The sequence below is a fragment of the Mustela lutreola genome, chromosome 13 (genome assembly GCF_030435805.1).
Source record: "Mustela lutreola isolate mMusLut2 chromosome 13, mMusLut2.pri, whole genome shotgun sequence".
Classification (NCBI taxonomy): domain Eukaryota; kingdom Metazoa; phylum Chordata; class Mammalia; order Carnivora; family Mustelidae; genus Mustela; species Mustela lutreola.
The window spans coordinates 13,146,635-13,173,430 of record NC_081302.1 but is presented as its reverse complement, the minus strand read 5'-3'; the positions used below and the strand labels follow the sequence as shown (position 1 = coordinate 13,173,430).

General features: G+C 40.9%; 1 protein-coding gene across 1 annotated transcript in view; it reads left to right on the top strand.

Moving 5' to 3' along the window:
• RAP2A (RAP2A, member of RAS oncogene family) overlaps window positions 1-25,494 on the top strand; it is a 35,562-nt gene extending 10,068 nt beyond the window's left edge. The window contains exon 2 of the mRNA XM_059144172.1: window positions 21,605-25,494. Coding sequence (XP_059000155.1) covers window positions 21,605-21,842 — 238 coding nt within the window. The 3' untranslated portion in view covers window positions 21,843-25,494. The remainder of the gene's footprint in view (window positions 1-21,604) is intronic.
• The last annotated feature ends 1,302 nt before the right edge of the window (window positions 25,495-26,796 follow it).

The window sequence follows — 26,796 nt, the reverse complement described above, 5'->3', positions numbered from 1 at the left end:
TTTTAAGAGTATTCTTCCAATCCAGAAGCACAGAATATCTTCCCACTTATTTGTGTCTTCTTTAATTTCTTTCATCCATATCTTGCAGTTTTTTAAATTGTTATTTCTGTCAAAAAACCAAAAGAATTGAAAAAACTAGCCCATCTCTCTACTTCTGTGTATTCCCTTAGCAGTGGCTTTCATGTTTTCTTAATCGTGGCCCTCAGTAAGAATTACATTTTATGTTGCGACACAGTACACACAGCCTAAATATAAGTTTCATGAAATAATAAACTTGTTATGTTGCTACTATATTTTCCATTTTATTCTTTTTATTTTATTTCATGGTTTTTATACATTCCTCTTGAGCCACTCAATTGATCTCATCACACACAATTTGAAAACTGCTGTACTAGAACATTTGTACTTGAAGAAAAACAAATAGAACTATCTCTGTAATTGTCGGAAATAACATTTATCTTTTCTTCCTGCCTTTCCAGTTTCCAACAACCCTATGTAAATGCTGCAAAAATGAAATGCTTCCTATCATGAGTTAGTAAATCCTCTCTCCATTATAGAGAAAGATAACATTTAGTCACTAAACAAAAAGACATGTAAAGTCAATCTTTTGAAGAAGCATTTATTTCTGCTGGTTGTGCATATTAGAAATATGGGAACCTATTTCTCAAAATGAATTTTATTCATTCTGATAAGACAGGAGAGCTCCTTCCTTGTGATAACCTAAAACAGGAAGAGAGGTTGTAGGAGTCAGCCTGGGATGTGGGCTTATTACAGGATTAGCCATCACTAAATTATTAGAGCTTTGCTGCATCTGACATTGACTCAGCTCTGCCTTTGACAGTAGAAATAGATGAAGATGGTCTTAATTATATATATCTTAATATCACTTGGTAGAAGTACCCAAGAGAAAGATCATAAACATTTACTTAAAACATTAAGGAGTATTTCTCATTCTTTTCTAGGAGGAACTCTTAAAAATTAATAATTCAGATGTGGAAATACTACAATACTTCAGTACATATTAGTATTTTCTTCTTTATCGAGTATTTTTACAGCTTTCTGTCAGTGAACTCTTGGAGTGTTTTTCTGTGTTCTGGGATGGAGAATTTTGTTGTTTTAGTCTAAGTTCTAAATACAGCCACTGTTAGGTTTCCAGTGAGTGTAACAAATACTGCATATATGATAATTGCTCTAATTTAGTATTTTATGTGCATACTGATCTTATTAGGAAGACGGTAAGTGTTAATCTGGTTAAAGCTGAGTCACAGTACTTAGTAGTCACATGATTTGGGGCAAGTTAATGTTATCTGTTACCTCAACTTCCTCATCTGTAATATGGGTGTAATGCTAAGGAGGTAATGATGTACTATTTCTTTATGTAGTAACTCTAAAATATCCATAGTAAAGTTTCCCCCAAAATCATGCAACTCCAGCATTTATCTGACTTTATAAAACAGTATAGTGCCACATGATTTCTTAAGAATTAGATTCAATTGCCTTACCATATCTAGATAAACTAACCAATCTGGTAGTGTTTTTCCATTTTTTTTCCACTGCTTTCTCATCTGTGTCTGAAGCTTCTAGTACAGTATGTTACAGAAATTATAGCATAGACCCTGAATGTTTTGTTTTTGCCTTCCACTAGAGACTGTGTTAGCTATAAATGGTGACAGTATGTTTTTGTGACTCATAAAGAATTGTGATAATTTTTAGTACATGTATTTTAAGTGTGAGGAATACTTTATAAAAAGTGATGAGACATATAGTATTTGTTAAATACCACGTCTTTAAGTTCATAATGATAATAGACCTTTTTATAAATACCAAAAACTATATATGGGGTGAAGATAATTTTAACACTCTCTGGCCAGTTTAGTTAGATAAATAGATAGAAAGAAAGAAGGAAGGAAGACAGGTAGATAGATAGGCTAGTGTAGAGAGAGAAATATGTTGACAGCTTTTTAATAAATTGATTTCAGAAGTTTTATCTCTCTTTATATAAAAGTCATCACTGTTGACATTAAATGCTGTGGTTTAACCCACTTTTTTTTGCATTACATTGCTCTGGGTGTTATGCAAAATCAGTACAAGATAGTATTTATCCTTCTGGAATGCCAAAATGTTCTGTAATTGAATATATATATTTGACAGTGTTGAGTGAATTGTATATAGAGAGGGGGGCAAAGGGCATTAAGTTTCAAAATATTTTTCCACCAGAAAACATTGCTTTTACTAGGCTACCTTTTTGAAGGACTTTTTCATGCACTGTAACTCGTAGAATTAAAAATTTATAAGAGTAATGCCAACAATTTTGTATTCACTTTGTTATGTTTAGTATATTTCGATCCTCCCTGGAAATGAAATCTTACTTTCTGTTTGTATTTGGTTATAGAATGGTTTGAGCAGAATTATTATTTTAGAAAGCTTTAGAAAAGTAAGCTGATTTGTGGAAAATTGAGGGAAAAAACCGTAGAATAGCTAGTCCTCAGGGAAGATAGCTGGGAGCTTAACTAAAGATAGAAGTTGATTATCAAGGATAGTCTAATACAGATTAAGAAATAAAAAATAAGTTTTGTGATTGTTTTAGTATTTAGCAAAATAAATATCCAGATATAGTATATATAAAATTATACTGTCCAAAATACCATCCCCCACCCAAATGATCCATATACCCTCAAGACCATCCTTTATCTGCTTTTGAACCAACATTTCAAGTGAACTTTGGCCCCCAGTGACATTGGTACAGTGGGGGGCTGGATGCCCACAGTAGGACGAGGAGTTAAATACATCGATGTACACATACATAAAAGCTGCCTGGAAATTCAGATAATTTTCCTTAGTTTATATTGAAGAGCAAGAGATGAGAAAAGAGTCTCTCCGTGGTTAATTCAGTCCATGCGTACGGACGAATATGCTACGACACAGAACTTTTTGTTCGGTGGTCTTACATGGAGGGTCAGTAAAGTTTGCATAAACTGTCTGTTCTCGCTCTCCAATGGCCATGAGCGAGTTTCAGCGAGCTGATTCCTTAGTGAGGAAGGATCTACACAGAGTGTCCATCTCAGTGGCTGGGTGGGAGGGACCCTCCGGCGGGGTGTGGGCTCAGCAGGGACAGTGCTGTGGCCAGCAGCAGCAGTTACCCTGGGGGAAACAACCGGTGTGGCCTGTTTCCATCGGCACCTAACAAGTCAGCACCCTGATTTGGGTCGGCTGCCTCCCAGAGGTCCAGGCACTAGAAAGGCTGCTCTTGGTGACAGTGTTTATTCCTAAGGCCATCCCGACCAGATTGTCGGGTTTGATTGAAAGAAGCACTTGGAGGTGGATGGAAGAAAAGATGGTTTGGGGGAAGGAGATTTGGTCCAGGACTCTCATCAGCACATCCTAGTAAAATAACAAATCTGGAAGCTTTTCTTTTGGGCCATACTGATTGGCTCCGAACAATCTCCTCTATCTGTTCCTTTGATTAAATATCACTGCTTTGATCTCATCCCTTTTCTCCAGTGGTGACCTCGTGTCTCTCTTTAGGGGGACAGCTCATGCCCGTTGCCATGGCACATTTTTCATCAATGCCCATTTCCATCTCAGAAGTCTCTCTGGGCAGTAGATTCTGTGGTCCTTCTAGACTCTTACCTCAAATTCCCTGTTTTTAGAATCCATCACCATTTAAATCCCATTTTTACATACGTATTTGTGATATCTAGTCTACATAGAGTTTCTTTGACCAGCGTCCTTTTGTATTCCATTTGTTGATGGGGATCAGCAAATCCTGGTAAACTGGAACTTTTATTCAGTTTTTAAAGATGACATCATTTTCTCTGAGCACGCTCGGTTAAAGATGGCTGCAGAGTCTTAGCTCAGCTTCCATCAGGAGGAGGCTCTGCCTGGCCGCTCCCCGAGTCTGGACTGGCCGGTGACCACTTTGACCAACCGAGGATGGCAGGGTGATACGAAGCAAGTTTTGGGCCTAATCACGGAGAGGACTCAGCACCTTCCACCATGGTCTTTTGGAGCCCTGAGCTGCCATGAGAAAAGTCCAGCTACCCTGCTGGAGCACCCATGAAGAGGGCTGAGACCGCGAGGGAGAGTAGCCAGCCCACCAGCCTTCCAGGCCTGTGGTAGGATACCCCCCAGAGGTACGTGCGTTGGAAAGGCTTTGACCGTCCGCTCAGCCCAGCCCTAACTGAACACCACTGAGCCCAGTCAGTGCCACATGGAACAGAATCGCCCAGCTGACCTCTGCCTAAATTCCTGACCCATACCATCATGAAATACAATTAAATGGAGGGGCCAGTGGATCTGTCGGTTGAGCATCTGCCTTCAGCTCAGGACATGATCCCAGGGTCCTGAGATCGAGCCCTGTGTGGGGCTCCCTCCTCAGCACAGTCTGCTTCTCCCTCTCCTGCTCCCCCTGCTTATGCTTGCGTGATCTCTCTCTCTCCCTGTCGAATAAATAAAAGCTTTAAAAAAGAAAAGAAAAATAGTAAAATGGTTATGTTAAGCCATTTGGGGGGTAGTTTTTTATGCAGCAGAAGTTACCTGAAACAGCATAACATTTTTAGGTACACCGGTTACTTTAGACGTTATTTTGATAAAAGAGTACTGTTGATCCTTTGGATTTCTCTGTGAAGATCTTTAAAAAATATTTATCAAAGATACATGATAAGTGAATGAATTGATGTATCTTAACTCTTAAAAGGTGGCAAATTGATGTGAGCACCTGCCACCTGTCCTCACATTTATCTGCCCTCATAATTTATCTGCCCTATATCATTTTAGTGTTCCCACCCACACATAATTAACTTTGAGGATCACATTTGATTTTATTGAGAATATGACCTAGTGGGGGCTCCCGGGTGGCACCATCGGTTAAGTGTCTGACTCTTGGTGTCGGCTTAGGTCCTGATCTCAGTGTTGTGAGATCGAGCCTCGAGCCAGGCTCCCAGTGGGAGTGGAGCCTGCTTGAGATGCTCTCTCTCCCTCTCCCTCTGCCCCTGCCCCCCCAACCAATCCCCCCCCCCAAAATGAAAAGAATATAACATATTAAAGTTTAGTTTCAGCAGAAAAGCTAAGTATATTTGACATAGACTGCCATCTAATTTAACAAAAAAGTTTCCTTCTCTGCGTGCATTTGGTGGTAGACTGCTTCCATCTTGGTATCAGGCACGTGGCGCACAGAAAGTTTGTTGAATTAATGAATACAGGTCTGTTCAGGTCATTCTGTTTTGCATTTTGGCCATTCCCCCCCCCCCCCCAAATATCTGGAGATACCCCCTCCCCCCATACCACAAATCAGATTAAGCATTTCAGTATCTAATAATATAAGGTATGATAAAGAATAAAAAATAAAATATTCTGTGTTCATCCAAAAATGCTTTTCTCACACTGGTGACCAGGGATGTCGTTTCTGTGATGTTTCCACTGTGGTCCTCATGCAGACTGTCATATCCGAAGATCATGTACTTGTCTGTTTTGTATGTCTGTAAAGATCGATTCCAGCCCTGGCGATAAAACTTCACGGGTATAAAACATTCCTATCCCTTGTTTCCTGAGGGCCCAGATGTAACTTCAGAGGTCGCACAGCTGGTGTAAAACAGAAACCAGACTTTATCCCAGAGCTCAGAGCTCCTAGCTCTATCAGAAGTTTTGTCTTGTATTGTTTTCTGTTTTCTTTCATTCTCTCACTAGGGCTTCCAAGCCATGGCTCCTATCTAATGACTTAGCAGTGTTTGGAGTGAGGTGATGACTGGAATAGGAGAAGATACTTCTGCTTGGAGAAGATGGGCAGTTGCCAGCCTCTGATACTAGAAGGAACTATATCTCTCCTGTTTTTCTGATACTAGAAGCCTCTGATACTAGAAGGAACTATATCTCTCCTGTTTTTCTCTAGAATCGAACAGTCTTCCATAGATGGTTAGATGGAGTCGTCCTGGACAGGCGAACAGGAGTGCGACGTAGCGGAGAGGAGATTCTGTGGAACATTCTTTGTACATTTTCACAGATCTCTCGCCACAATTAAGATTCCAGAACTGACTTAACTAACAGATGGTTTGAGCGAGCTTAGAAAAGAATAATTAGCATTTCCATAGTGTTTTACAGTATCCATAATACTTTAATGGCTAATTCATGGAAACTGCCTAGCAGTGTCTGGCACCCCCTAAGCCTTGTACAGATGCCAGCTATCGTTAGTAAAATCACCACCATTGTGTTCCCCCAACATAATATCTGAGTATCCTTAATATTTCTGTGTCACAAATAAGGAACCTCCAGCTCAGAAAGGTCACCTGACATCCAAGGGAGCAGACCTGGGCTTTTTCTAGGTCTGCTAAACCCCAATGCAATTCTGTCTCCCTTTGCCAGGGGGCAAACTGTGGTTGACCTTGACTCTTAACCTAGGGATAAGCTCTGTCTAGTCATTGCACAGCCAACACATCTTTTTCTGAAGGAGTGGTCCAGGGAGATGGGGAGAAAACTGTGTGCAGTGTTTGAAGATAATTATTATGGAAGTGGCCTAAAGGTTAGAATACAGAGGTGAGAAACTGGAGGTAGGAGACTGGTGCAGTCCAGGCGTGAGTTATTTTGGAAATGGGAGGGTTTCTGTAGCAAGAATGAAAATGAAGGGACCGATTTTCTTACCTCCAGTAATCCTTGCTCTGTACTCCCTGTACTCAAACCGTTCCAGCCCCTCATCCCAAGCCTGATGACTGTTGAAGACTTGGAAGCTTTTTGCTTACCAGCCATTCTGCCTTGCTGGCTCCCACAGAGGCTTCTTATAACAGTTAGTAATTTCTTTAACTGCAAGTTTGAGTCAATGTCTGATGTGTTCTTCCCCCGAGGTCTTTGTGGTTGGAGAGAAGAAATCCTAACTCTATTGGTCTGATAGCCCAAGCTTTCTAGACATCCGATGTGTTAGACTTGGGGGTTAGCTTTTTCTTTCAGTTTTATTGGGTGCTGTTTGTATTGTGATTTGGAAACGAAGAACTGTTTTGCTATCCTACTACAACAGTAGAACAATCTCCCAGGACTAATACTTCTCTGTTCATCATTTAAAACTTTAATCATCATGGGGCACCTGGGTGGCTCAGTGGGTTAAGCCTCTGCCTTTGGCTCAGGTCATGATCTCAGGGTCCTGGGATGGAGCCCCGCATCGGGCTCTCTGCTCAGTGGGGAGCCTGCTTCCCCCTCTCTCTCTGCCTGCCTCTCTGTCTACTTGTGATCTCTGTCTGTCAAACAAATAAATACAATCTTAAAAAAAAAACCAAAAACTTCAATCATCATTTAAAACTTTCCTTGAAAGTTTTAGCTCCTCAGAGCTTTGGTGCCTCTTTAGATCTTCTTCATTCAAAAGTAGCTTTGAAACAGTACCTGTAATTGAACTTCAGCCGTGTACCAGAGACCTGAGTTTTCATTCATAAACATTTTTGCCGGAAGTTCTGAAAGGAAGAGGTGCCATGAAGACGTGTTCTATAATTTAACTTGGTTATCAATGTAACAGTTCAGAAAACTTGATACTCTGTAGCAGTTGACTCAGTGTAGTCTCTTCAAGTACAATAGTCAGACCTGTTTTTAAATGCACAGATTTCAGGTTGCAACTCTCACTAAAGGTAAAACGCACGTTTTATGTCTGAACATGTTCCTTGGATAGATGAAAGCTGTGTGTTCTTCATATATGCATCCAAGCTTGAATTTTCCCCGCTATTTAAATTATGTAGGAAATCCCATATTTTGCTGACAGATTTTAAAAATGATATATTTTGATTCGGTGACTGAACATAAATTAAAATACATATTGAAATTTAGTTACACATTAAAATATCAAATATAAACCCATCACTGCTTTCATCTACCTTACTTGGGGTATCTTGAATATTGCGCTTCAAAAAAAAAAAAAATCAGTTTTTTTTTTTAAGATTTTATTTATTTATTAGAGAGAGAGCAAGCACAAACAGGGGGAGAGGCAGAGGGAGAAGCAGACACTCCGCTGAGCAGAGAGCCGAATGCGGGACTCGAACCGGGTACCCTGGGATCCTGACCCAAGCTGAAGGCAGACACCCAACCAACTGAGCCACCCAGGTGTCCCTAGTCAGATAATTTTTTGCATTAGGTTTTTAACAAGATTTTAGGCTTCTGTCATAAACATTCCTTTACAAATAACACATTACTGGGGTAGAAAATCTCCATTTCTAAGAAATAAAAAAAAATGTGTAGTCATTCCTGTATTTTTTCTTTTTAATAGAGTTATTTGAAGTGCTGTGGTTATCTTGATAAGCCTGAAAAGAACTGTGGTCAGATGGATCCAATTTATAGATCTGAGAGTGAAGAAAATGTTCAAAATTATCATTTTTTATTTCCAATGACATGTACTTTAGTATTAGTATTCCTTTCACTTTCAGTCTTTAGCCATTTCTGAATATAAATTAAACAGCATAGAACTTGTACAGAAATTTGAAATTGATTAACGCGTTCAGCTGAGTAATGAACTTAACTGATTGGCTGACTCAGGTGCTTGATGTGCCTTAAACCCCGTAGCTAACACACACGCTTGCTCAGTCTGCCTTGAAGGTTATCTTCTGTTCCTCTTTTAATGCAGAAATCATTTGGATAATTATCTGATTTATTGATTTTGGTTTTTTTTTTTTTTTTGCAGTCTCAATTTACTTTTTTTATGGAGGTAACATCTCTAGGCAGTAATGTGTATCCATCTCAGGCGTCCAATGGGACGAATTCCTGGAGGAAGGTGCGGGCCAGACATTTGCAGCAACACAGCAGTTTCCCTCGTGCTCTGTCTCTGTCACTTCTGTGCTCAGACCAACAGTTTAGCTGTGTCTAGTCCCGAGCTGCCGGCTTCTGTCCTTCAGCGTCCTGTGAGATCCACTCATGTCGATTAGAACAGTAGTTAATCCCTCCCTGAGCTGTGGTCTTCCCCTTGTAGGTATACACCCTGCTTTCATTCTTTTTCCCAGGCATGATTTGGGTAGTCCCTAGATGGGGGCTGTTATGGTCAATGACACTGTGAACATTCTAGCCCGTCTCTTTGGCCGCATACATGGACACTTTTGGTGTATACCTAGGAGTGGAATTCTTGGGTTGTAAATGCATACGTTCCGCAGTAGTAAACACTGCCCAGAGGTTTTCAAAAGTAGCTGTATCAATTTCCTCTTCCACGGATCCTGGCAGTGTTTAATTTTAGCTAATCTGGTAAGATTCTGGTGGTACCTCATTGTGGTTTTAGTTTTGTTTCCCTGCTGTGTAATGGTGATGAACGCCTTTTCACGTGCTTACTGACCATTTGGCTGTGCTCTTATTTTTTCTTTTTTCTCCCTCTGCCTCTCCCCCTGCTTGTGCTTGCTCTCTCTCTAATAAATAAATAAAATCTTTAAAAAAAAGAATTACCTGACTAAACCAATTGATTCTTTTTTTTTTAAAGCACAATATTCAAACTTCAAGGTATAAGCACTTAAACCTACTTTGTGCAAATTGTTGTTTTCTTTTGTAGAAATTCTTTATACATTCTTGATAGAAGTCCTTTGTTAGATACATGTATTGCAAATACCTTTTCCCAATTTTTGGCTTACCTTTTCACTTGCTTAGTAGTTTCTTTTGATGACCATCAATTCTTTTTTTTTTTTTTTTTTTTTTAAGATTTTATTGATTGGGCCGCCTGGCTGGCTCAGTTCGTTAAGTGGCTGCCTTTGGCTCGGGTCATGATCCCAGTGGCCTGGGACGGAGTCCCACATCGGGCTCCTTGCTCGGCAGGGAGCCTGCTTCTCCCTCTGCTTCTGCCTGCCACTCTGTCTGCCTGTGTTCACTCGCTCTCTCTCCGTCTGACAAATAAATAAAAATCTTTAAAAAAAAAAAGATTTTATTTATTTACTTGACTGACAGAGACCACAAGCAGGCGGAGAGGCAGGCAGAGAGAGAGAGAGAGACAGAGGAGGAAGCAGGCTCCCCTTGGAACAGAGAGCCCGATGCGAGGCTTGATCCCCCCCAGGACCACAGGATCATGACCTGAGCCGAAGGCAGAGTCTTTAGCCCACTGAGCCACCCAGGCATCCCATCAATTCTTAATTTTAATGAAGTCCAGTTCATTAACCTTTCCTTTTATGGTTCTTTTTTGTGTCCCATTTAATATCGTTTTCTAAGACTCTTGAAGACTTTATTAAAGTAATAATTTAGAAAGAGCTAAACAATGTACATTTATATTGTTGCATAATTTTCATTCACAAACTTTCCAAAATAAAGTGTCCAAGTGTTTGATAAGAGTTGAAAGCTAAAATATCATTTTCTTTTTAGTAATAGTAATTTGAGAGTATATTGGAAGATCTGTGAGAAGGTAAAATTTGAGTGGCAGATGATTTTTATCTTACACAGTAAAAGAAACAACATAAGTCTTTAAAGAGACTCACATTTATAGTCAGTAAATGATAAGGTGGAAATCCAGAATAACATTAAGGTAAACATGAAGTGAATAACCTGGGTAGAATTTTTTAAAAATTAAACTTATAGGCCGAAAATTATCATTTTGTAAACTTGAAGCTAAGAGGAGATGGTCTTTCATGTTTATTAAGAACTCTACGATAAACCAAAATCTTAGTAAGAAGTAGTGATTTGATAACCAAGATCATTTTAAACATGGTCACAGGGAAAGTGTATTAGAAACAGGGTAATAGAAGCCATTGGGTAGTTCCGTCTGGGGTCTTAACCATTCTTAGTTCATGGTATAAGTATAAAACTATACTTATAAAAATACCTATGAATCATTTCTGAATTCTCTATCTCTCTCTCTCTTTATTTATTTATTTATTTATTTATTTGGTCAAAACTACTGTCTTTCAACTGGTTTGTTAGTATGTGTTGTTGGTACAAACTCCAACTAGATTTTATATCTTAAGTCCTTTTCACTGTCGCTGCCATCACCCAGCTCAAGTCCTCGTTTGTCTCATGCCTAGAACACTGCAGCTGTGCCCTGTCCTCCTGCTACTCTTGGGCCCCCCAAACCCATTCTCTGTATGTCCGCACACATAGGCTGTGTAACTTCCCTGCGGAAAAGCCTTCAGCGGTTTTCTCCTGTTCTTCGAAGAGTGGCTGTCAGTCTTTTTTATCCCTCGTGCCCTGCCCTCTTGCTCTTTATGATGTAACCATCCCTGCCTCCTGTTTGTTCCTAAATAAGCCTGATTCTTTCCTACTGCCTGTATTTTTACATTCTCTTCTAAAATGTTTAATTTCTGGTTTTCCCCATGGTTCATTCCAAATCTTCAAGCTTGTGCTTAGATTTCCATCTTCCCGGAAATGCCTTCTTTGATCACCCCATGGAATTTAATTTTGGCCTGCCCCAGTTACTACATAATAATCAGGGTTGGTTTTCTTTGTAACCGCCATCACCATCTTTAGTTACATTGTCTGTCTGTTCATAGTGTTTCCTCCAACTTGAATATAAATGTCAGGGACCTCATTTGTCTCCTATGCCCCAGTCCCTCACACAATGCCTCGTGGATACTCAAGAGAGATATTAATGAAAATCTGTGCATCCCAAATTCCTAATGATATTGAAGTGTAAATAAGAATTCAGACAAATGAGCTAATTTGTTAAAAAAGTAAGGGAAGATTTTTATTAAAAGAGATGAAATTATACCTGAGCTTTGAATGGTAGTTAGAATCTGATGGGTGGGAACTGATGAACTCCTAAATTCTGCACCTGAAACTAGTATTACACTGTATATTAACTGACTGGAATTTAAATAAAAACTTGAAAAAATTATAAGATAATAAAAATAATAACAATTTGGTGGGGGCCACTAGAGTCAAATGACCGCCATAACCAAGGAAACAATTTGGAGCAGAAGATTCTGTCTGGAAAGTTGTGTAAAGTAAGGTTGAATTAGATATAAAGGCAGGAGTTTGCTAGCTGAAGAGCTAAACAGAGGGTTTAGGTACAATATGGTTAACAGTGGAAAGCTAATGTCAGCCCTTGAGGAGGGGCTGTGATTTTTCTCTGACCTGCTTTAACTGTATCCCACAAATTGGGGTGTGTTATATTTTCATTTTCTTTCTAGTTTTCCTTGTGATGTCTTCTTTGACCCATGGGTTATTTAGAAGTAGATGGTTCAGTTTCCAAATATTTATAGATTTTCTAATATCCTCCCATTACTGATTTTTAATTTCATTCTCTTACAGTCTGAGAACATATTTTGCATCCTTTCCATTCTTTGATATTTGTTATGGTTTTTGTAGCCCGAATATGGTCTATCCAAGTGAATGTTCCCCACACTTTGGGAAGAATGTATTTCGCTTTTGTTGAGTGGAGTATTCTATAAACATTAATTAGGTAAAATTGGCTAGTAACCTTTTGCTCTGCCACACGGTACTCAAAGCTGTGGCCATCTTCCTGGCAAAGTGGGCAGAGAGAAAAGAGAAGGAAAAATAGGAGATTTCCCATATAACCCCAGGCCCCACACATGCATAGCCTCCCCCTTTTTCAACAACCCCCACCAGAGTGGGGTTTGTTGAACAAACATTTGTTACAATTGTACATTTCTTACAATTGATAAACCTGCATACATCATAATCAGAGTTTACTCTTACCTTCAAGTCTACTCTTGGTGTTGTACATTCTGTGGAGTCAGATGCTTAGTAACTTGAGTCCATCATTGTGGTATCCTACAGAGTATTTTCACTGCCCTAAAAATACTGTGTCCCACCTATTTGTCCCTTCCCTCCCCCCATCCCAATTCCTGGCAACCACTGATCTTTTAACTGTCTCCATGGTTTCACATTTTCCAGAATGTCATATAGGTGAAATCATACTATGTAGCCCTTTCAGGTTGGTTTTTTTCACTTAGTAATGTGCATTTAGGATTCCTCCCTGTCTTTTCACGGCTTGATAGCTCATTTCTTTTTAATGCTGAATGCAATTACATTTTCTGGATAGACTACAGTTTATCCGTTCAACTACCGAAGGACACCTTGTTTGCTTCCGGGTTTCAGCAGTTAGGAGTAGACATCCTAAGTTGCTGCAGACATCCACGTGCAGGTTTTTGTGTAGACGTAAGTTTTCAATTCCTTTGGTAAACACTAAGCATTGCTGGATTGTATAATAAGAGTATGTGTCGTTTTGTAGGAAACCACCAGAGTGGTTTTAACAGCTCACATTCTCACCAGGAGTGAATGAGACTTCCTGTTGCTTCGCGTCCTCACCCGCATGTTTGGTAGCGGCAATGTTCTGGATTTGGGCCACTCTCATAGCTGTGTGGTGGTATTCATTATTGTTCTGATTTGCATCTCCCTGATGACCGATGATGGTAGAACATCTTTTTATACACTCATCTGCCATCTGAGTATCTTCTTTGATGAGGTGTCTGTTAAGGTCTTAGTCTCCTTTTTTTATTGGGTTGTTTGTTTTCCTTTTGTTGAGTTTCAAGACTTCTTTGTATATATTTTGGGTTATAATCCCTTATAAGGTGTGCCTTTATCAGATGTAAAAATATTTTCTCCCTCAAATAGCTTTTTAATACATTTAAAATGCCTGAGTTGCCTTGTCATGATTGGTTGGTCCCTCACAAACTATTAGGAATCCATTCTTCTGATACAGTGTCAGCTCTTGATTTCCTGGAAAGCAGATTGTCTTCATTCTCTTGGTATGGACTATCCCCAATAGCTTTGGATATCTTTTTACTCTCCTTGCTTCATTTTTTTTGTATCACATTTACACATTTTTCTCGGTTCTTCTTCAGCGTGCATTCTGAAACTAAGAGAAAGTCAGAGAAGAGGATTGTGGTTTCCTTTCATTATTCAATCTAAATTACCAGACATGCCCTTTTACGATGAAATATTTAGTCACTTCAGAACAAGTCAGTCTGGAGGAAGAGAGCAGCCTTACTTAGCTCATGTTTTCCATCCTTACGAGAAGTGCTGATGTTTCATGCTTGCAAGATGTGGTAGGAGCCATCACCTCCTAGCCAAAAACAAACCTTTTTCTTCAGGACTGCCGTAGTACTTTATAGAAAGATTAAAAATATCAACCCCAAGGGCGGGGAAATAGGCACTCTTAATTTAAGCCCTATTAAGCACTGACAACCCCCAAATTTGGGGATGTCAGTTAAGACTCTGTGTGTGTACACAACAGTCTGAGGTGCTAACTTAGAAATGGGATTTTTGTGGTTCAAAGATTATACCACACACACACATAAACACACGTATATACCGTTGAGACGGAAATCACACTTCTCGGTGTAGTTCATCAGATGGCTGTTTGTGTTAGTTAAAAATAAAAATGGGTCATGGAAGCCCTTTGTATGTACTAATAATAGGGAAGGAATAATTACATCATAATACAGCTATAGTATAGAACCTATAAAATATAATACTTCTTAGTCCTTAATAAAATGTATATCGTTTATTGAAGTAGAAATTTTCATGATATCAGTGAACATTGAAGCTACCAAATATACTTTGTATAGTTGCCTTTTACAAGAATTTATATCTATGTTTATATAGATTCATATAGGAAGATAGTCTGGAAGGCTGTCGACCAAAATAGATTGTTCTCATGGAGATGAGACTAAAAACATTTTTCATTTTCCTCTTCACCTATTTAAATATTGCTAGAGATTTTTGTCATTATGTATTACAGTTCACCCTTGAACAACACAGGTTTGAACCGTATGGGTCCACTTATATGCAGATTTTTTTCAATACAGTGGTAGTTCTATAAATACATTTTCTTTTTTATGGTTTCCTTAACATTTTCTTTTCTCTGGCTTACTCTATTGTAAGGATACGGCATATAATACATATACAAGATACGTGTTAAACAACTGTTTATGTCCTTGGTACGGCTTCCAGTCAACAGTAGGCTAACTCGTAGCTTTGGAAGAGCTAGATGTTCTAAGCGGTCAGCGGCCCACTTCCCACATTGTTCAGAGTCAACGGTGCTTACTGAATCTGACCAGGGAGAGGGGAAAGAAAAGCTATTTTCATTTGGAGAAAAGAAAAAAGATTTCTATATTCAAAAGGGTAAAAGAACTAGAACCTCTCAGAAGGGCTAAGATGGTACAAATGACGGCTCATGAGATCGGGATCAAGTTTTTAACATTGACTTTTTAACACTAACGTTTCACAGAGCTGACAGAAAGGACAGAACGGGTTGTTTGAGATGGGAGTTCCGCATCACTAATGATGTTCAAATATAACCATTTGGTGGGGTTGTCATGGAAGTGATCGGAGCATCGAGTGGTTTGACATTTTGCCTTGAGACTTGCTCAATAGATGGGATTTTTAACACGGGTAGAAGGTTGAATAAGGGAACCTGTAAAAATCTTTCTGATGTTCATTCCTGAATACAGAGAGAATTATGCTTTAACCTGCTTGTGAAAAAGTGACTTAAGAAGAAAGCATGATAAAATTTCACGTGAAACATGACCTTCTTTGACTATGCTACAGTACGGCACCCTGCGAAGACAGTTAAAGGGGCTGACATGAGTGCTTTCTGTCTGCAGCTTCTCACTGGTGGATCAGTGAAGGGAAGGAGGAATGGATTCTGGACTTGCCACAGTGGGAGACCGTCAACTGTACAAGTACAATATTATTTGGGGTCACGAAGCAGCAGATCAGGCCAGTGATTTTGCAACCCTGCTGAACCTCACCATTAGTCTTCAGAGCTTACACATATAGATACATATTTTTAATAGGCTCTTTGCGGGTCCTGACCCCACGGATTCAGATTCAGTAGCTCTGGAGTACAGCCTGGGGATCGGTATTTGTTCATTCTCAAGTACTTTCAGTGATTGGCCAAGTTTCGACACAACCACAAATTAGAGGTACATACACACATTCACACGTATCAGGGCAGTTACCAAATCCCAAAAAAGGAGAAAACAATAAGGACCATTGGAAGGTATCAGATGTTTCAAACTGTCTACAGAGTTGCCTCCCTGAGAAGCCTGTCCACGGCTAGGTGCTGCCACGGTCTGTGCTTCTTGGTGTTCCCTTCAGTGCATCAAGCAGACCTGCTTAAAAGAACCAGTTTTATTTATCAGTACGTTATGTAATCCTGCTCATGAATACGAGAAACAGTATGAAAAGATATGTTGGTAAAACGAGTTGGTCTGCAGCCTCCAGACATAAATAAGATTACTTGAGCCGCATAACCGTACCCCTGCTTGTGTTCATAAAGAAAAATGTCAAGGAAGATCTGCTCGAGTTGAAGAGAAAGCAGCTGGTGTGTAAGACGTGGACAAAGTGCTTATCCTCATGATCAGGTTAACAGCAATACGGCCACTGAATATTTGTTGGAATTGTGCATCTTCGGTTTCACTCCCAAATGATGTTGGCGGGGGGTGGTGAGGGAATCGAAGGTGACCTGTAGGACTGTTAACAAATCTCGAACAGGGAACTGCCGTCACCTGCTACCCCACCACCTTGGCTTCCTAAATAATAGAGTTGACCCTTTCGTAAATGTCCCATTTGTCTTCCAAGGCCACTTCTGCCACCCAGGTTCCCAAGTTCTCTTTAGCCTCCAGTGAGCTAGTTCCCTGCAGTAGAGGGTTGCTTCCATACTGTCTGCTCCAGGTCCTTCTGCAATGCTCTTTCCCAGCAGCCACTAGGCAAAACTCCCGTCACATCTTCGCTCCCAGCTTCGCGAGGCTTACCCTGGTCATCTAATTTCAAATCGCACCTGTGCCCCAGTCCCCGCCCAGACCTACATTTTCCTTCCTCCAGTGCACTTGACCCCTTTCAGGAATTATTTACTGTGTTTGTTGTCAGATGTCTGTCTCCTTGGCTAGATTGTCATCACTGTGAGGGCAAAGATCTTTGTTCCGCTCATTAGATGTATCTTAAGTGTCTTGAACAGTGTCTGGCACGTAGTAGGCTCTTATCAAATAATTGTGTGTTAAGCGGATGCATCAGTATATGATGCCTTGATTGTTTCTCGCTAGGTCTTGACGCTGCTGCAGCTGGCTCTCAGTAGGGCCTTCCGCAGTCTCACGGCTGAGACTGTCCCACAGCTGAGGTTCCGAGTCCCAGCTCACTGGCCAGAGTCGCTCCACTGGTAGAGTTGGAAGCCTCTACTGCGTGGTCTTATCCCCAACGAGATCTGAGGTTTCCCCTACATTTCGGCCTTAGTCCTGTTGTGCATTTCATATCCCTTGTAGAGATCAGCCTGTCGGGGTCATGGTGAGAAGAGTGCTGAGCTCTCAGCAATTGCTGGGTAAATGACATGGGGTGATTATGGGAGTAGCCCACTAGCTTCTGATTTTTAGCTCAAGAGCCCCTTAGAAATGACCTAATCCAGCTCACGTTATGGTTCAAGAAACTGGAGAGCCACGGGATGAATTAATTTTCTAAACTCACAGAGCTAGTTGGAAGCAGTTCTGGGACTGAGTCCTGGCCTGGCATCGTTTGCTGGTGTTATAGGACACCGTTTGGACCAGCCGGTGCGGACGGTTTCCCCACGCCCTCCTCGACTCCATCAGCGCAAGGCTCTGCTACTTTCCCTCTGCCTCCTCACCTGCCTGCCTTCACGCGGATCCAGTTTCTTTACATCTCACCCCACACATGGGACCCATTCTCCCATCCCAACCCGAAGGCTCACGTTCCCTTCCCCTATGGATACCTGTATTTGGAGAAGGCTTTCCTGCTTTGCTTGTCCCCGGTTACCCTCATGCTGGGCATGGGGTCCAGAGACAGGAAAGGCTGGTGGCAGGTGGCTGCTTCCATCTGTGACCCCGGGTCAGTCTATTCTGCCCGTGGGTCCCCAGGAGCTCCTCACCCCCATCAGCTTCTCTTGTTCTGACCCCAGGAGAAGCAGGGGGAGGAGGGGAGAGAAGCGCCGCCCTGCAGGGGTGGGGTACTCACGCGTTTCGAGGGTGTCTCTTGAGCTTCACAGCAGCCCGCGTGGTGAGTGGGAACAGATACTCTTTCTCCATCTTTACTGACAAGGGAAACGCAGGTGAGGAGAGTGAATGGTTTCCCCAGTCTCGCAGTCTCCGCAAGCAGGGCTGGAAGCTGAGCCTCCAAATCCTGCTTTAGAATCTTTTCTCCGGTGTCATATTTTCATGTTAACAGAAAGAGACAAAAATTTCTCACCGTCTGCTCTTCTGGAATGTACATAATACCTTTCCCCGAAGACCTTATTTAGTCTTTGAAAGTCTTCTGAGGATATCAGTCTGGATCTCACTAGCATTTTTAGTGTGTTGGCTCTTAGAAAAGACCACTGACTGTTCGAATGGCGATACGATGGACAGGCTCCCTGATACTAAGTTGTCATCTTCATTTGACAGTCATCAAATGTCGTTACATAGGGACCTGTGTTCGCAGTGTTCTGATTTACCTTTGAAGAATCTGTTGGGAACATTAAGATTCTTGATTCAAACTGTGTATCATACAACTGTTAATGATTTGGTATTTTTATGAATTTTGAAAACCCATGTATTTGTGGGGGTTTTGTGTGTGTGTGTTTAATATTTTATTTATTTATTTGACAGAGAGATCACAAGTAGGCAGAGAGGCAGGCAGAGAGAGAGAGGAAGCAGGCTCCCCTCCGAGCAGAGAGCCCGATGTGGGGCTCGATCCCAGGACCCTGAGATCATGACCTGAGCTGAAGGCAGAGGCTTTTTTTTTTTTTTTTTAATATTTTATTTATTTGACAGAGAGAAATCACAACTAAGCAGAGAGGCAGGCAGAGAGAGAGGAGGAAGCAGGCTCCCCGTGGGAGGAGAGAGCCCGATGCCGGGCTCCATCCCAGGACCCTGAGATCATGACCTGAGCTGAAGGCAGAGGCCCTAACCCACTGAGCCACCCAGGCACCCCAAAGGCAGAGGCTTTAATCCACTGAGCCATCCAGGTTCCCCTATTTGTGGTTTTTTTAATGAGTGTAAGAAATGCCTCTTTACAAATAAAACACGATGTATTACTGTATTTAAACTAAAAAATATTCTCTTAAATAGGTATTGCTTACCTCATAACAGAAAGGGATGTCTTATCACTGTCTATTTTGTTAAGTCTTGTAAACAGAGGTTGAAATTTACTTTTAACCTAATTAAATTCAACTAATACATTAACCAAATTGTACTAATATTTATGTTAAACTCACTGCCAAACCAAGTGTTGTCAAACATACTGTGGCATCTATACTCCTGAGAAAAATGAAAAAAAAAAAAAAAAAGAAACGCAGTTACATCTTTGCAAGTCACATAGGGGAGTGACACTGTCCTGCTGGGGACTGGCGGTGGGAGCTCCTGCCAGGCTTCTCTGCACAGCGGGTCGGGAGGGCTTGTGTGCAGAGCGGCCATGGGGTCTGTAACACTGCTTCCTCTTGCTGCCACTTGTCCTTCCTAAGTCCACAGGCTATGCAGAGATGTTTGTAGGTAAGAGTCCTGGAAGGTGCAAAAGACCCTTGTGTCCTGTTTTCAGAACCACTCTATAGGACGACATCACAGTCGATGCCCCATAAATTCATACAAAGTCCCTGCTAGAAGTGGGAATTGTCCAAATCCATTTCCTGCAGAAATGCTACCCAAGCTCTAGATTAACTGTCAATACTGTTATCCCCACACATGTTTCAGTTGTTTTTATGTTCCAGATTGCCACGTGGCACGCTGCCTGGAGCGTGCCCTCTTGCTGAAACCGCTCTCCATGCCATCTAGTGCCCAGAAGAAAGTGAGCCTTTGCCGGGAATGTAGTTTACTTTACAAGTTAGAGTGAGGGGAGAAGCCCGTTTGAGCAGGATGGTAGAGCTGTGCAAGTATTCTCACTAATCGGAACCACCTACCCTCAAGCAGTTTCCTGAATGATAAAAAAATAAACAATAAAACTCTGAGTCTCGACCGCCTGACGGTTTTCCAGCCGATTTGCTGTGTCCAGTCACGGTTGTTATCACTGGTGTGTGATTTTGCAGTTTGCTTCCTTTATTAGAGATGCACCCTGCTTAGGGGACAGTACACACACACACTGGCACGCATTGATTTGTAAAGTGGTGTTTAGAGTAAAAACGATAGCTTTTTGAAAATATATTAGCAACATTTCTTACAACAAATGTAAACAAAAATAGTCAATAAACATGCAGCATAGCACCATGTATTTTTAAACGGGGAGTGAGCATCGAAAAGAGAATCATCTTTAGGTGCCAATATGATGTAGGGCCTTTCTTCTTGCTTAACCTTTCATATCATTTCTTATCTTTATTAATCGATCCTGTTCATGTTGTAACTCACAGTCCCCTTATGTTAGTCTGTCTGGCTCTATAACAAAAATACCATAGACTGTGTGGCTTAAAGAACAGGAATTCATTTCTCATGGTTCTGGAGGCCGGAAGTCCAAGACCAAGCCGCTGGCAGATTCCAGGTCCAATGAGGGTCCGCGTCCCTAGTTCATAGACTCATCTGTGTGCTGTGTCCTCACACAGCAGTAGGAACAAAGGAGAACTCTCCTATCTCTTCTAGGTACAAAAGGGCACCATTCATGACCTCATCACCTCCCAAAGGCCCGAACTTTTTTTTTTTTTTTTAATAATTTTCTATTTTTTTATTGACATATAATATATTATTAGCCCCAGGGGTACAGGTCTGTGAATCGCCAGGTTTACACACTTCACAGCACTCACCATAGCACATACCTTCCCCAGTGTCCATAACCCCACCACCCTCTCCCGACCCCCCTCCCCCCAGGAACCCTCAGTTTGTTTTGTGACATTAAGAGTCTCTTATGGTTTGTCTCCCTCCCGATCCCATCTTGTTTCATTTATTCTTTTCCTACCTCTCAAAGCCCCCACCTTGCCTCTCAACTTCCTCATATCAGGGAGATCATATGATAGTTGTCTTTCTCTGATTGACTTATTTCACTCAGCATAATACCCTCTAGTTCCATCCATGTCAGGTCCGAACTCTTAAATACAGTTTAGGGGGGCTTAGGTTTCTATGTCTGACAGGGAAGAAGGCGACACAAACCTCCTGCCTATGACCCACCCATTCTGTTCAAGAAGGAAAAAAAGAGACAACATGAAATAAAGCTAATGATTGAAAAGTTTAATCCTTATCAGGCTGAAAAGGATTTTCATGATGGTCTTTCAACTGGCCAATCTACAACAGTTTAATAAAGGCACAGAGTGTAGTTTTATTTGATAGTCTCTCTCCTAATGATTTCTCCTATCTTTTTTCACATCCCGGAACTATTTTCACATGACCAGGATGTCTATGGAACAGAGTAAACTGCTGACAATTATAAATTGTTTGTTTACTCAGTAGAGCTATTACCTCATCAACTGAATTTTGAGTAAGCTTCTCTTAGAATGAAAAAAATTAAAATTAATCCACCTAACAGGACTTACTCTGCGATTCTGAGAATGATTTTCCAAATATATCTGGAAAGGTAAATTGATTTTAAAAGATGTATAATTGATGAATTAACCTCATTTTCAGAAAACCCATTTATGATCCACTTCTGCTGCTGAATGCCCTCAGGTAGATGTCAAGCCAAGTGAAGCAAAAAATTTTTCACTCAATGAAAGGGAATAATGTGTAGTAGAATAGAACGAAAAAAGAGAAAATGTGGTTTGGCCGCTGAACTTCCTGCTGACTTCCGCACTTCATGTGTGTCGTTTACTGTCTTGCAGGTATGAGAAAGTGCCAGTCATCTTAGTGGGGAACAAGGTGGACCTGGAAAGTGAGAGAGAAGTGTCATCTAATGAAGGCAGAGCCCTCGCGGAAGAGTGGGGCTGCCCCTTTATGGAGACGTCCGCCAAGAGCAAAACAATGGTCGATGAACTCTTCGCAGAAATCGTGAGGCAGATGAACTATGCGGCACAGCCCGACAAAGACGACCCGTGCTGTTCTGCATGTAACATACAATAGCATTCGAACACAGCTGTCCTGGACAGGACACACAGGTGACATTGCCACCACAGGTGACACACACCTCGTCTGCCTGACTGCGGAGCGCGCAGGATGTGTGGTGTGAATCCACAGTGAAACAGCCCCCCCCATTCAGCATCGAGCAGTGGTTGTCAGTTGATATCTCTGAGTAACATTTGGGTTCAGGAACTCCGGTCTTCACCACGGTCCTCCGTCTCCTGTGTGCACCTGCAACTTTAAGGCATAGCCGATCGATCTACAGGGTGATCGCCTCCAGAAGCCGTGATGGCATTGTCGCTGGGTTGACAGAAGCAACTATTGTATAAATTAAAAGTAACCATGAGAGAGAAACCGGAAGAATCCCTATGACCGCTTACAGTTAAAATATTTTGTCTTCTTAAAAAAAGAAAAATTAAGTAAAGGAGAAATATTTTCCTAGGAGAGTACTGAATTTCAGGACTGGAGATAGTGCTTCTAACCAGTGTATCCCGTCAAGTAAGTTAACAACAGCTGGCCTGCCGACAGCATTACAGGGAGTGAATCTTCCCTCAGCTGACATATTCCCGTTTCTCAAAATTGATGCTTAATTGTAGATGTTATCCTAATTTGTGACGCAGAACTAACCCGCGCAGAAGTCAGAACAGGTCGTGTAGAAGAACAGAATCTGGCTTTAGAATGTGTAAAAACCACCTGCTTGGCTGCAGAAGATGGAGGCTCTCAAGAGGGTTTGATCCCCATTAAAACCCCGAGCCCACCCTCTGTTCCCGAAGCAGGGGTGGTCTTAATCACTTTACTGAACAAGAAGGAAGCAACTGTCACGGGAAGATTGCCTAGCCTTACTCGCAAGATGTGTTCTGGTCAATGAACTAGTACCATCGCGTAAGGAAAATGAAGCCATGTTGCATCCACACGTTCCCATTTGCGGAAACCTCACAGGACAGTACAAATATCTTGCATTTTTACATTCATCAAAGCAGCAAACTCCTTCTTGCCTTTAAGGGCTATGGTTGTGGTGTGATTCTTGGCTAACCTGCTTTCAAAATCAAGTTTCCTGTAGCAGAGCTTTACTGCAGGCACCGAAAAATTGAATAACCATGGGAAATAATTTGGGTTTAAAAGTAGAACGTAAATTATAGGGTGGAAGGCAAGGGACCAAAAAAAATCCCATAAAAAAACCTTTTATCTTTAATTTTCTTGGGGAATTATATAAAGATTTTCTTATAACAATTTTGCCCTGATTACTGAAGTGGCCAATAAAGCTAGAGTAAGTATTTTGTTTTGAAAAGGTGCTCCGAGCTCTGGCACTTTTGGTTTTCATAGCCCTGAAGTAGTTATCATTTGCATGACTAATGGCATAGGAAAAACCTATTCCTAAGTTTTTACAATCAAGCATAGAAGGGTTTTCAACCAATTTCAGAGTTGTAAATGCTGAAGAGCGTACCTTGAGCTTAATCCTCTGGAGAGAAATTTGGCCTTCGGAACTGCACTGTCACTGAGCCTGTGATCCCCGTACTTGCCTCACGTTCTGTTGGCTTCACACACTTGTGCAAGTAACCTCTGGTCTTATGTGTGTACCTGAGCGAAGAGTGTGTGTTTGTGTGTGCATGTGTGTTTATTGTTCCTAAGAATTTGGCACAAGTCAGAGATAATTGCCTATACTCAGACTCCGTACTGCAGGATATAGTGTATCACAAGCATTTTTTTTCCTTTTAAATTATTTGTGTAGGGTTTTTTTGTTTTGTTTTGTTTTTGTTTTTTACACATTATGGAAATCATTGCTGGCCCCCAAGTGTTTGGTAAACTGGCATTGAGTTTAGAAGATAACAGAAAGGTAGATAGTGCTTTTCACAGATGAGAAAACAGATTCGTGGATACAACCAGGCCGTGATCGTGAAAGATGCTTTGAATTGTGAATATTTGCATTCTTCAGTGTAGTGTTTTCTTACAACCCCCAACGGGGAAGCACCTCGTTTACAGGACAGAAAGTTCCAACTTGTTTTCTTGGAACCAAGCTCTGTATGTCACAGTTGATTCAACTCAAAACATTTAGAGAAATCCGAGATTCAAGAAGTATGATTTGTCCACAGAAATAGAAATATTTGCTAGTGAATCAGCTGAGATTTGAAGCCTCTAACTTCTCAGAATGATTTTTTTTTTTAGAATTCCATATTTAACAGCAATTTATGACAACTAAGATTAAGTATTAAAAACATCTAAAGGACTACAGTTTTACATTACGGATTGCTATGCAGACAAGAAAAAGAAGTTGATATGAAAGGAATGTCAAAAACTTAAAGTGGAAAAGATTATCTAACCCTTCGGATTTTCGTTCGGAAGTGTTTGTGTCAGACAAGAAGGCGGGCTTTTACTGTATAGACGTTGCAAAGAACCAGTCTGGCTGCCTGATCAGTGTTTCTACACAGCCCTCCGTGCTTAGTGACAGAGCCTCAAAGATCCCCAGAAACATGGGAACCCTCTTGTGCTCTTCCTGTTGGTGTTTCATCGGGTAGGAATATAACTGGGTTTGAGGGAATGTGTTTGTGGAGATGTTACTAACAAGCTGAAGAACAGGAGGGTCAAGTGACATGATGTCACAGTGGCTACAGAGAAAAGTCGGTGACCTTGCGTCGCTGTTGGTTTTATGCCCTGATCAGACGAGCAACTAGTTACGTGAACGTTTTCTAACATGCCTTAAAAAATGTTATGGTTTGATCCAAAGACCCACTTTTTCTTTAGCTGTTTGTGATAAGCTTTTCTTCTGTTTTCATTTTGTCTTGTTTCACTTCCGACAAAGGCAGCGTTTTTTAGAAGGTTTTTTTTTCCTTCCTTTTATGATGCATCTTTTTTTGGGGGGGTGGGGGGGTGTTTTTAAGCTGTGATAGTGATGGTAACTGATGCCTTTTCCTTTCGTTCCATTTACACCAAACAAGCCAGCATTGATCAAAAGCATTACATAAAATTTTAACTATTGAAAGGTGCTTCGATGATTTTCTCCTTTGGTTTGTAGAGTTAGAACTGAACTTTTGACTAAGCACTTAGGAGTTGCCATCACTTTTCTGTGGTAAAACTACTGATACTTGCTTTTCTTTATAAGGAAATGTTGCCTAAGGATGTCTGCCATTTGTTTTCAGGAGTTTTCCAGTGGGAATGTTGTCAGCGTATGTCTGAATGTGAAAAGTGCGTATTGTTTGTTGCTGTTGGTTTTCTTGTTGGTTTGTTCTGTTTTTTAGTTGTTCTCACTAGTCTTGTGTTCGCGCTGTTAAGCTTTACTTGTCTCCTTTGCCAATCAAATGTTAAAAAGACTGTGGGGGTCTTTTTCTTTCTTTCTTTTTCTTTCTTTTTAAATTAACATGTCATTGTGCATCTATTAAATCTTGATCAGGGTTTCAAGAATGACTGCAGTGGGTTTTGGAGACAGACTTATCATTATTGATTTGGGGTTTCCCAGAGATATAGTTCACAGTTAATTGCTGAGCTCTAATACAACTGACCATTTAAAATTGAACAACAGTTTATTGTTTTGTAACAATGTCAGTTGTTAAACCTTGACATTTCGATTAAAACATGAATTGTAGTTATAACTCAATGCAAATTCAACAGTTGTATTTGGAGTTAAATTATTTTAACAAATAAATTTATTTAATGAAACTTCCTTTGGACTTGTGTGATTTGGCTTGGTTTTGTACATGTTCGTGAGGGAAATGTGTTCAAAATGTAAGGAAACAACCCAAAATGGCCATAGAACAAATTTAATACTCTTGATACAGAAGTATTCACGCTGAATTAAATGAAGAATGCAACAGATAAAAGGGAGGTTAACCGATCGTGTTCATGCCCCTTAAAAATAACACAAGAGAAACTTTAAAATCAGAAATTACTAATATAACCTTCTCTCCATAACCAGTGTTTTATATTTTTTATGATAGTTGGCTAATTTGAAGCCTCCGTGCTAATGTGAACAGAATTGTTCTAGATAATTAACATTAATTAGCCGTGGCCCTGTGGTCCTGCTAGTATCACTAGAATGTATCAGTCCAGCGATGGGTCTGGACTGTCTTTTTGTTGAGGTCGGGTGGATCTTAAGGTGCCAGAAGCTGGAGGTTGCTGCCTGCGGGGCTGGAGGGCCTGTCTGTTCTATATGGGGCCCTGTGAATGTTGGCAGATGCTGTTAATTATGGACAGCCTTCAGCTGCTCTGATAAGGAGCCCATTCATTCCCTAAGCCAATTTAAACTATGCCTTTTGGTTAGGTCGCCTTCAAACTCTGTTGAAATCCTCTGGCAACATTCCACCAGTTTAGAGGCTTCATTGTTTTAGACTATCAGAATAATTTGAATGAATATAACAGGGGCACTGTAGACAGAATCTCAAATATTTAAAGGAAAATGTGCCTGTGCTTTGGTATGATAAATATATGCCATGCCGGTTCGCTTCATAATCTCATTTGAAGCATTTGTAAAGTGTTTAAACCTATTGCATTCTAATTTCAGCTGGGAGAATTTCTTTATGGCTGCAAAGTAGTATTTTAAGCAAGTACTTGGGAGCAAGTGGCACTTTATTGATTGTTAGAGGTCCGTGAATGGAACTATAGGTAGCTGGAGAATTAAAGGGCCACCCAGTTTGGAACCCGTCTGACGCCCCAGGACTTGGAAAGCAGAGCAATGATCACAGACTCCGTAAAAAAACTGCTAGCTTTTCCCCTAATTTTACATGTAAATGCTAATAAAACAGGAATTCCTGGGTGGCTCAGTCGGTTAAGCATCTGACTCTTGATTTCAGCTCAGATTATGATCTCAGGTTGTGAGATAAGCCCCATGTCAGACTCCATCCTCAGTGTGGAACATGCTTAAGATTCTCCCCCACTCTCTCTCTTTCTGCCCTTTCCTCCCACTCACCAGCCCCCCAAGTTGTGTTTGCCGCATGTGCGCTCTATCTCTCTCAAAAGAAAAAAAAAA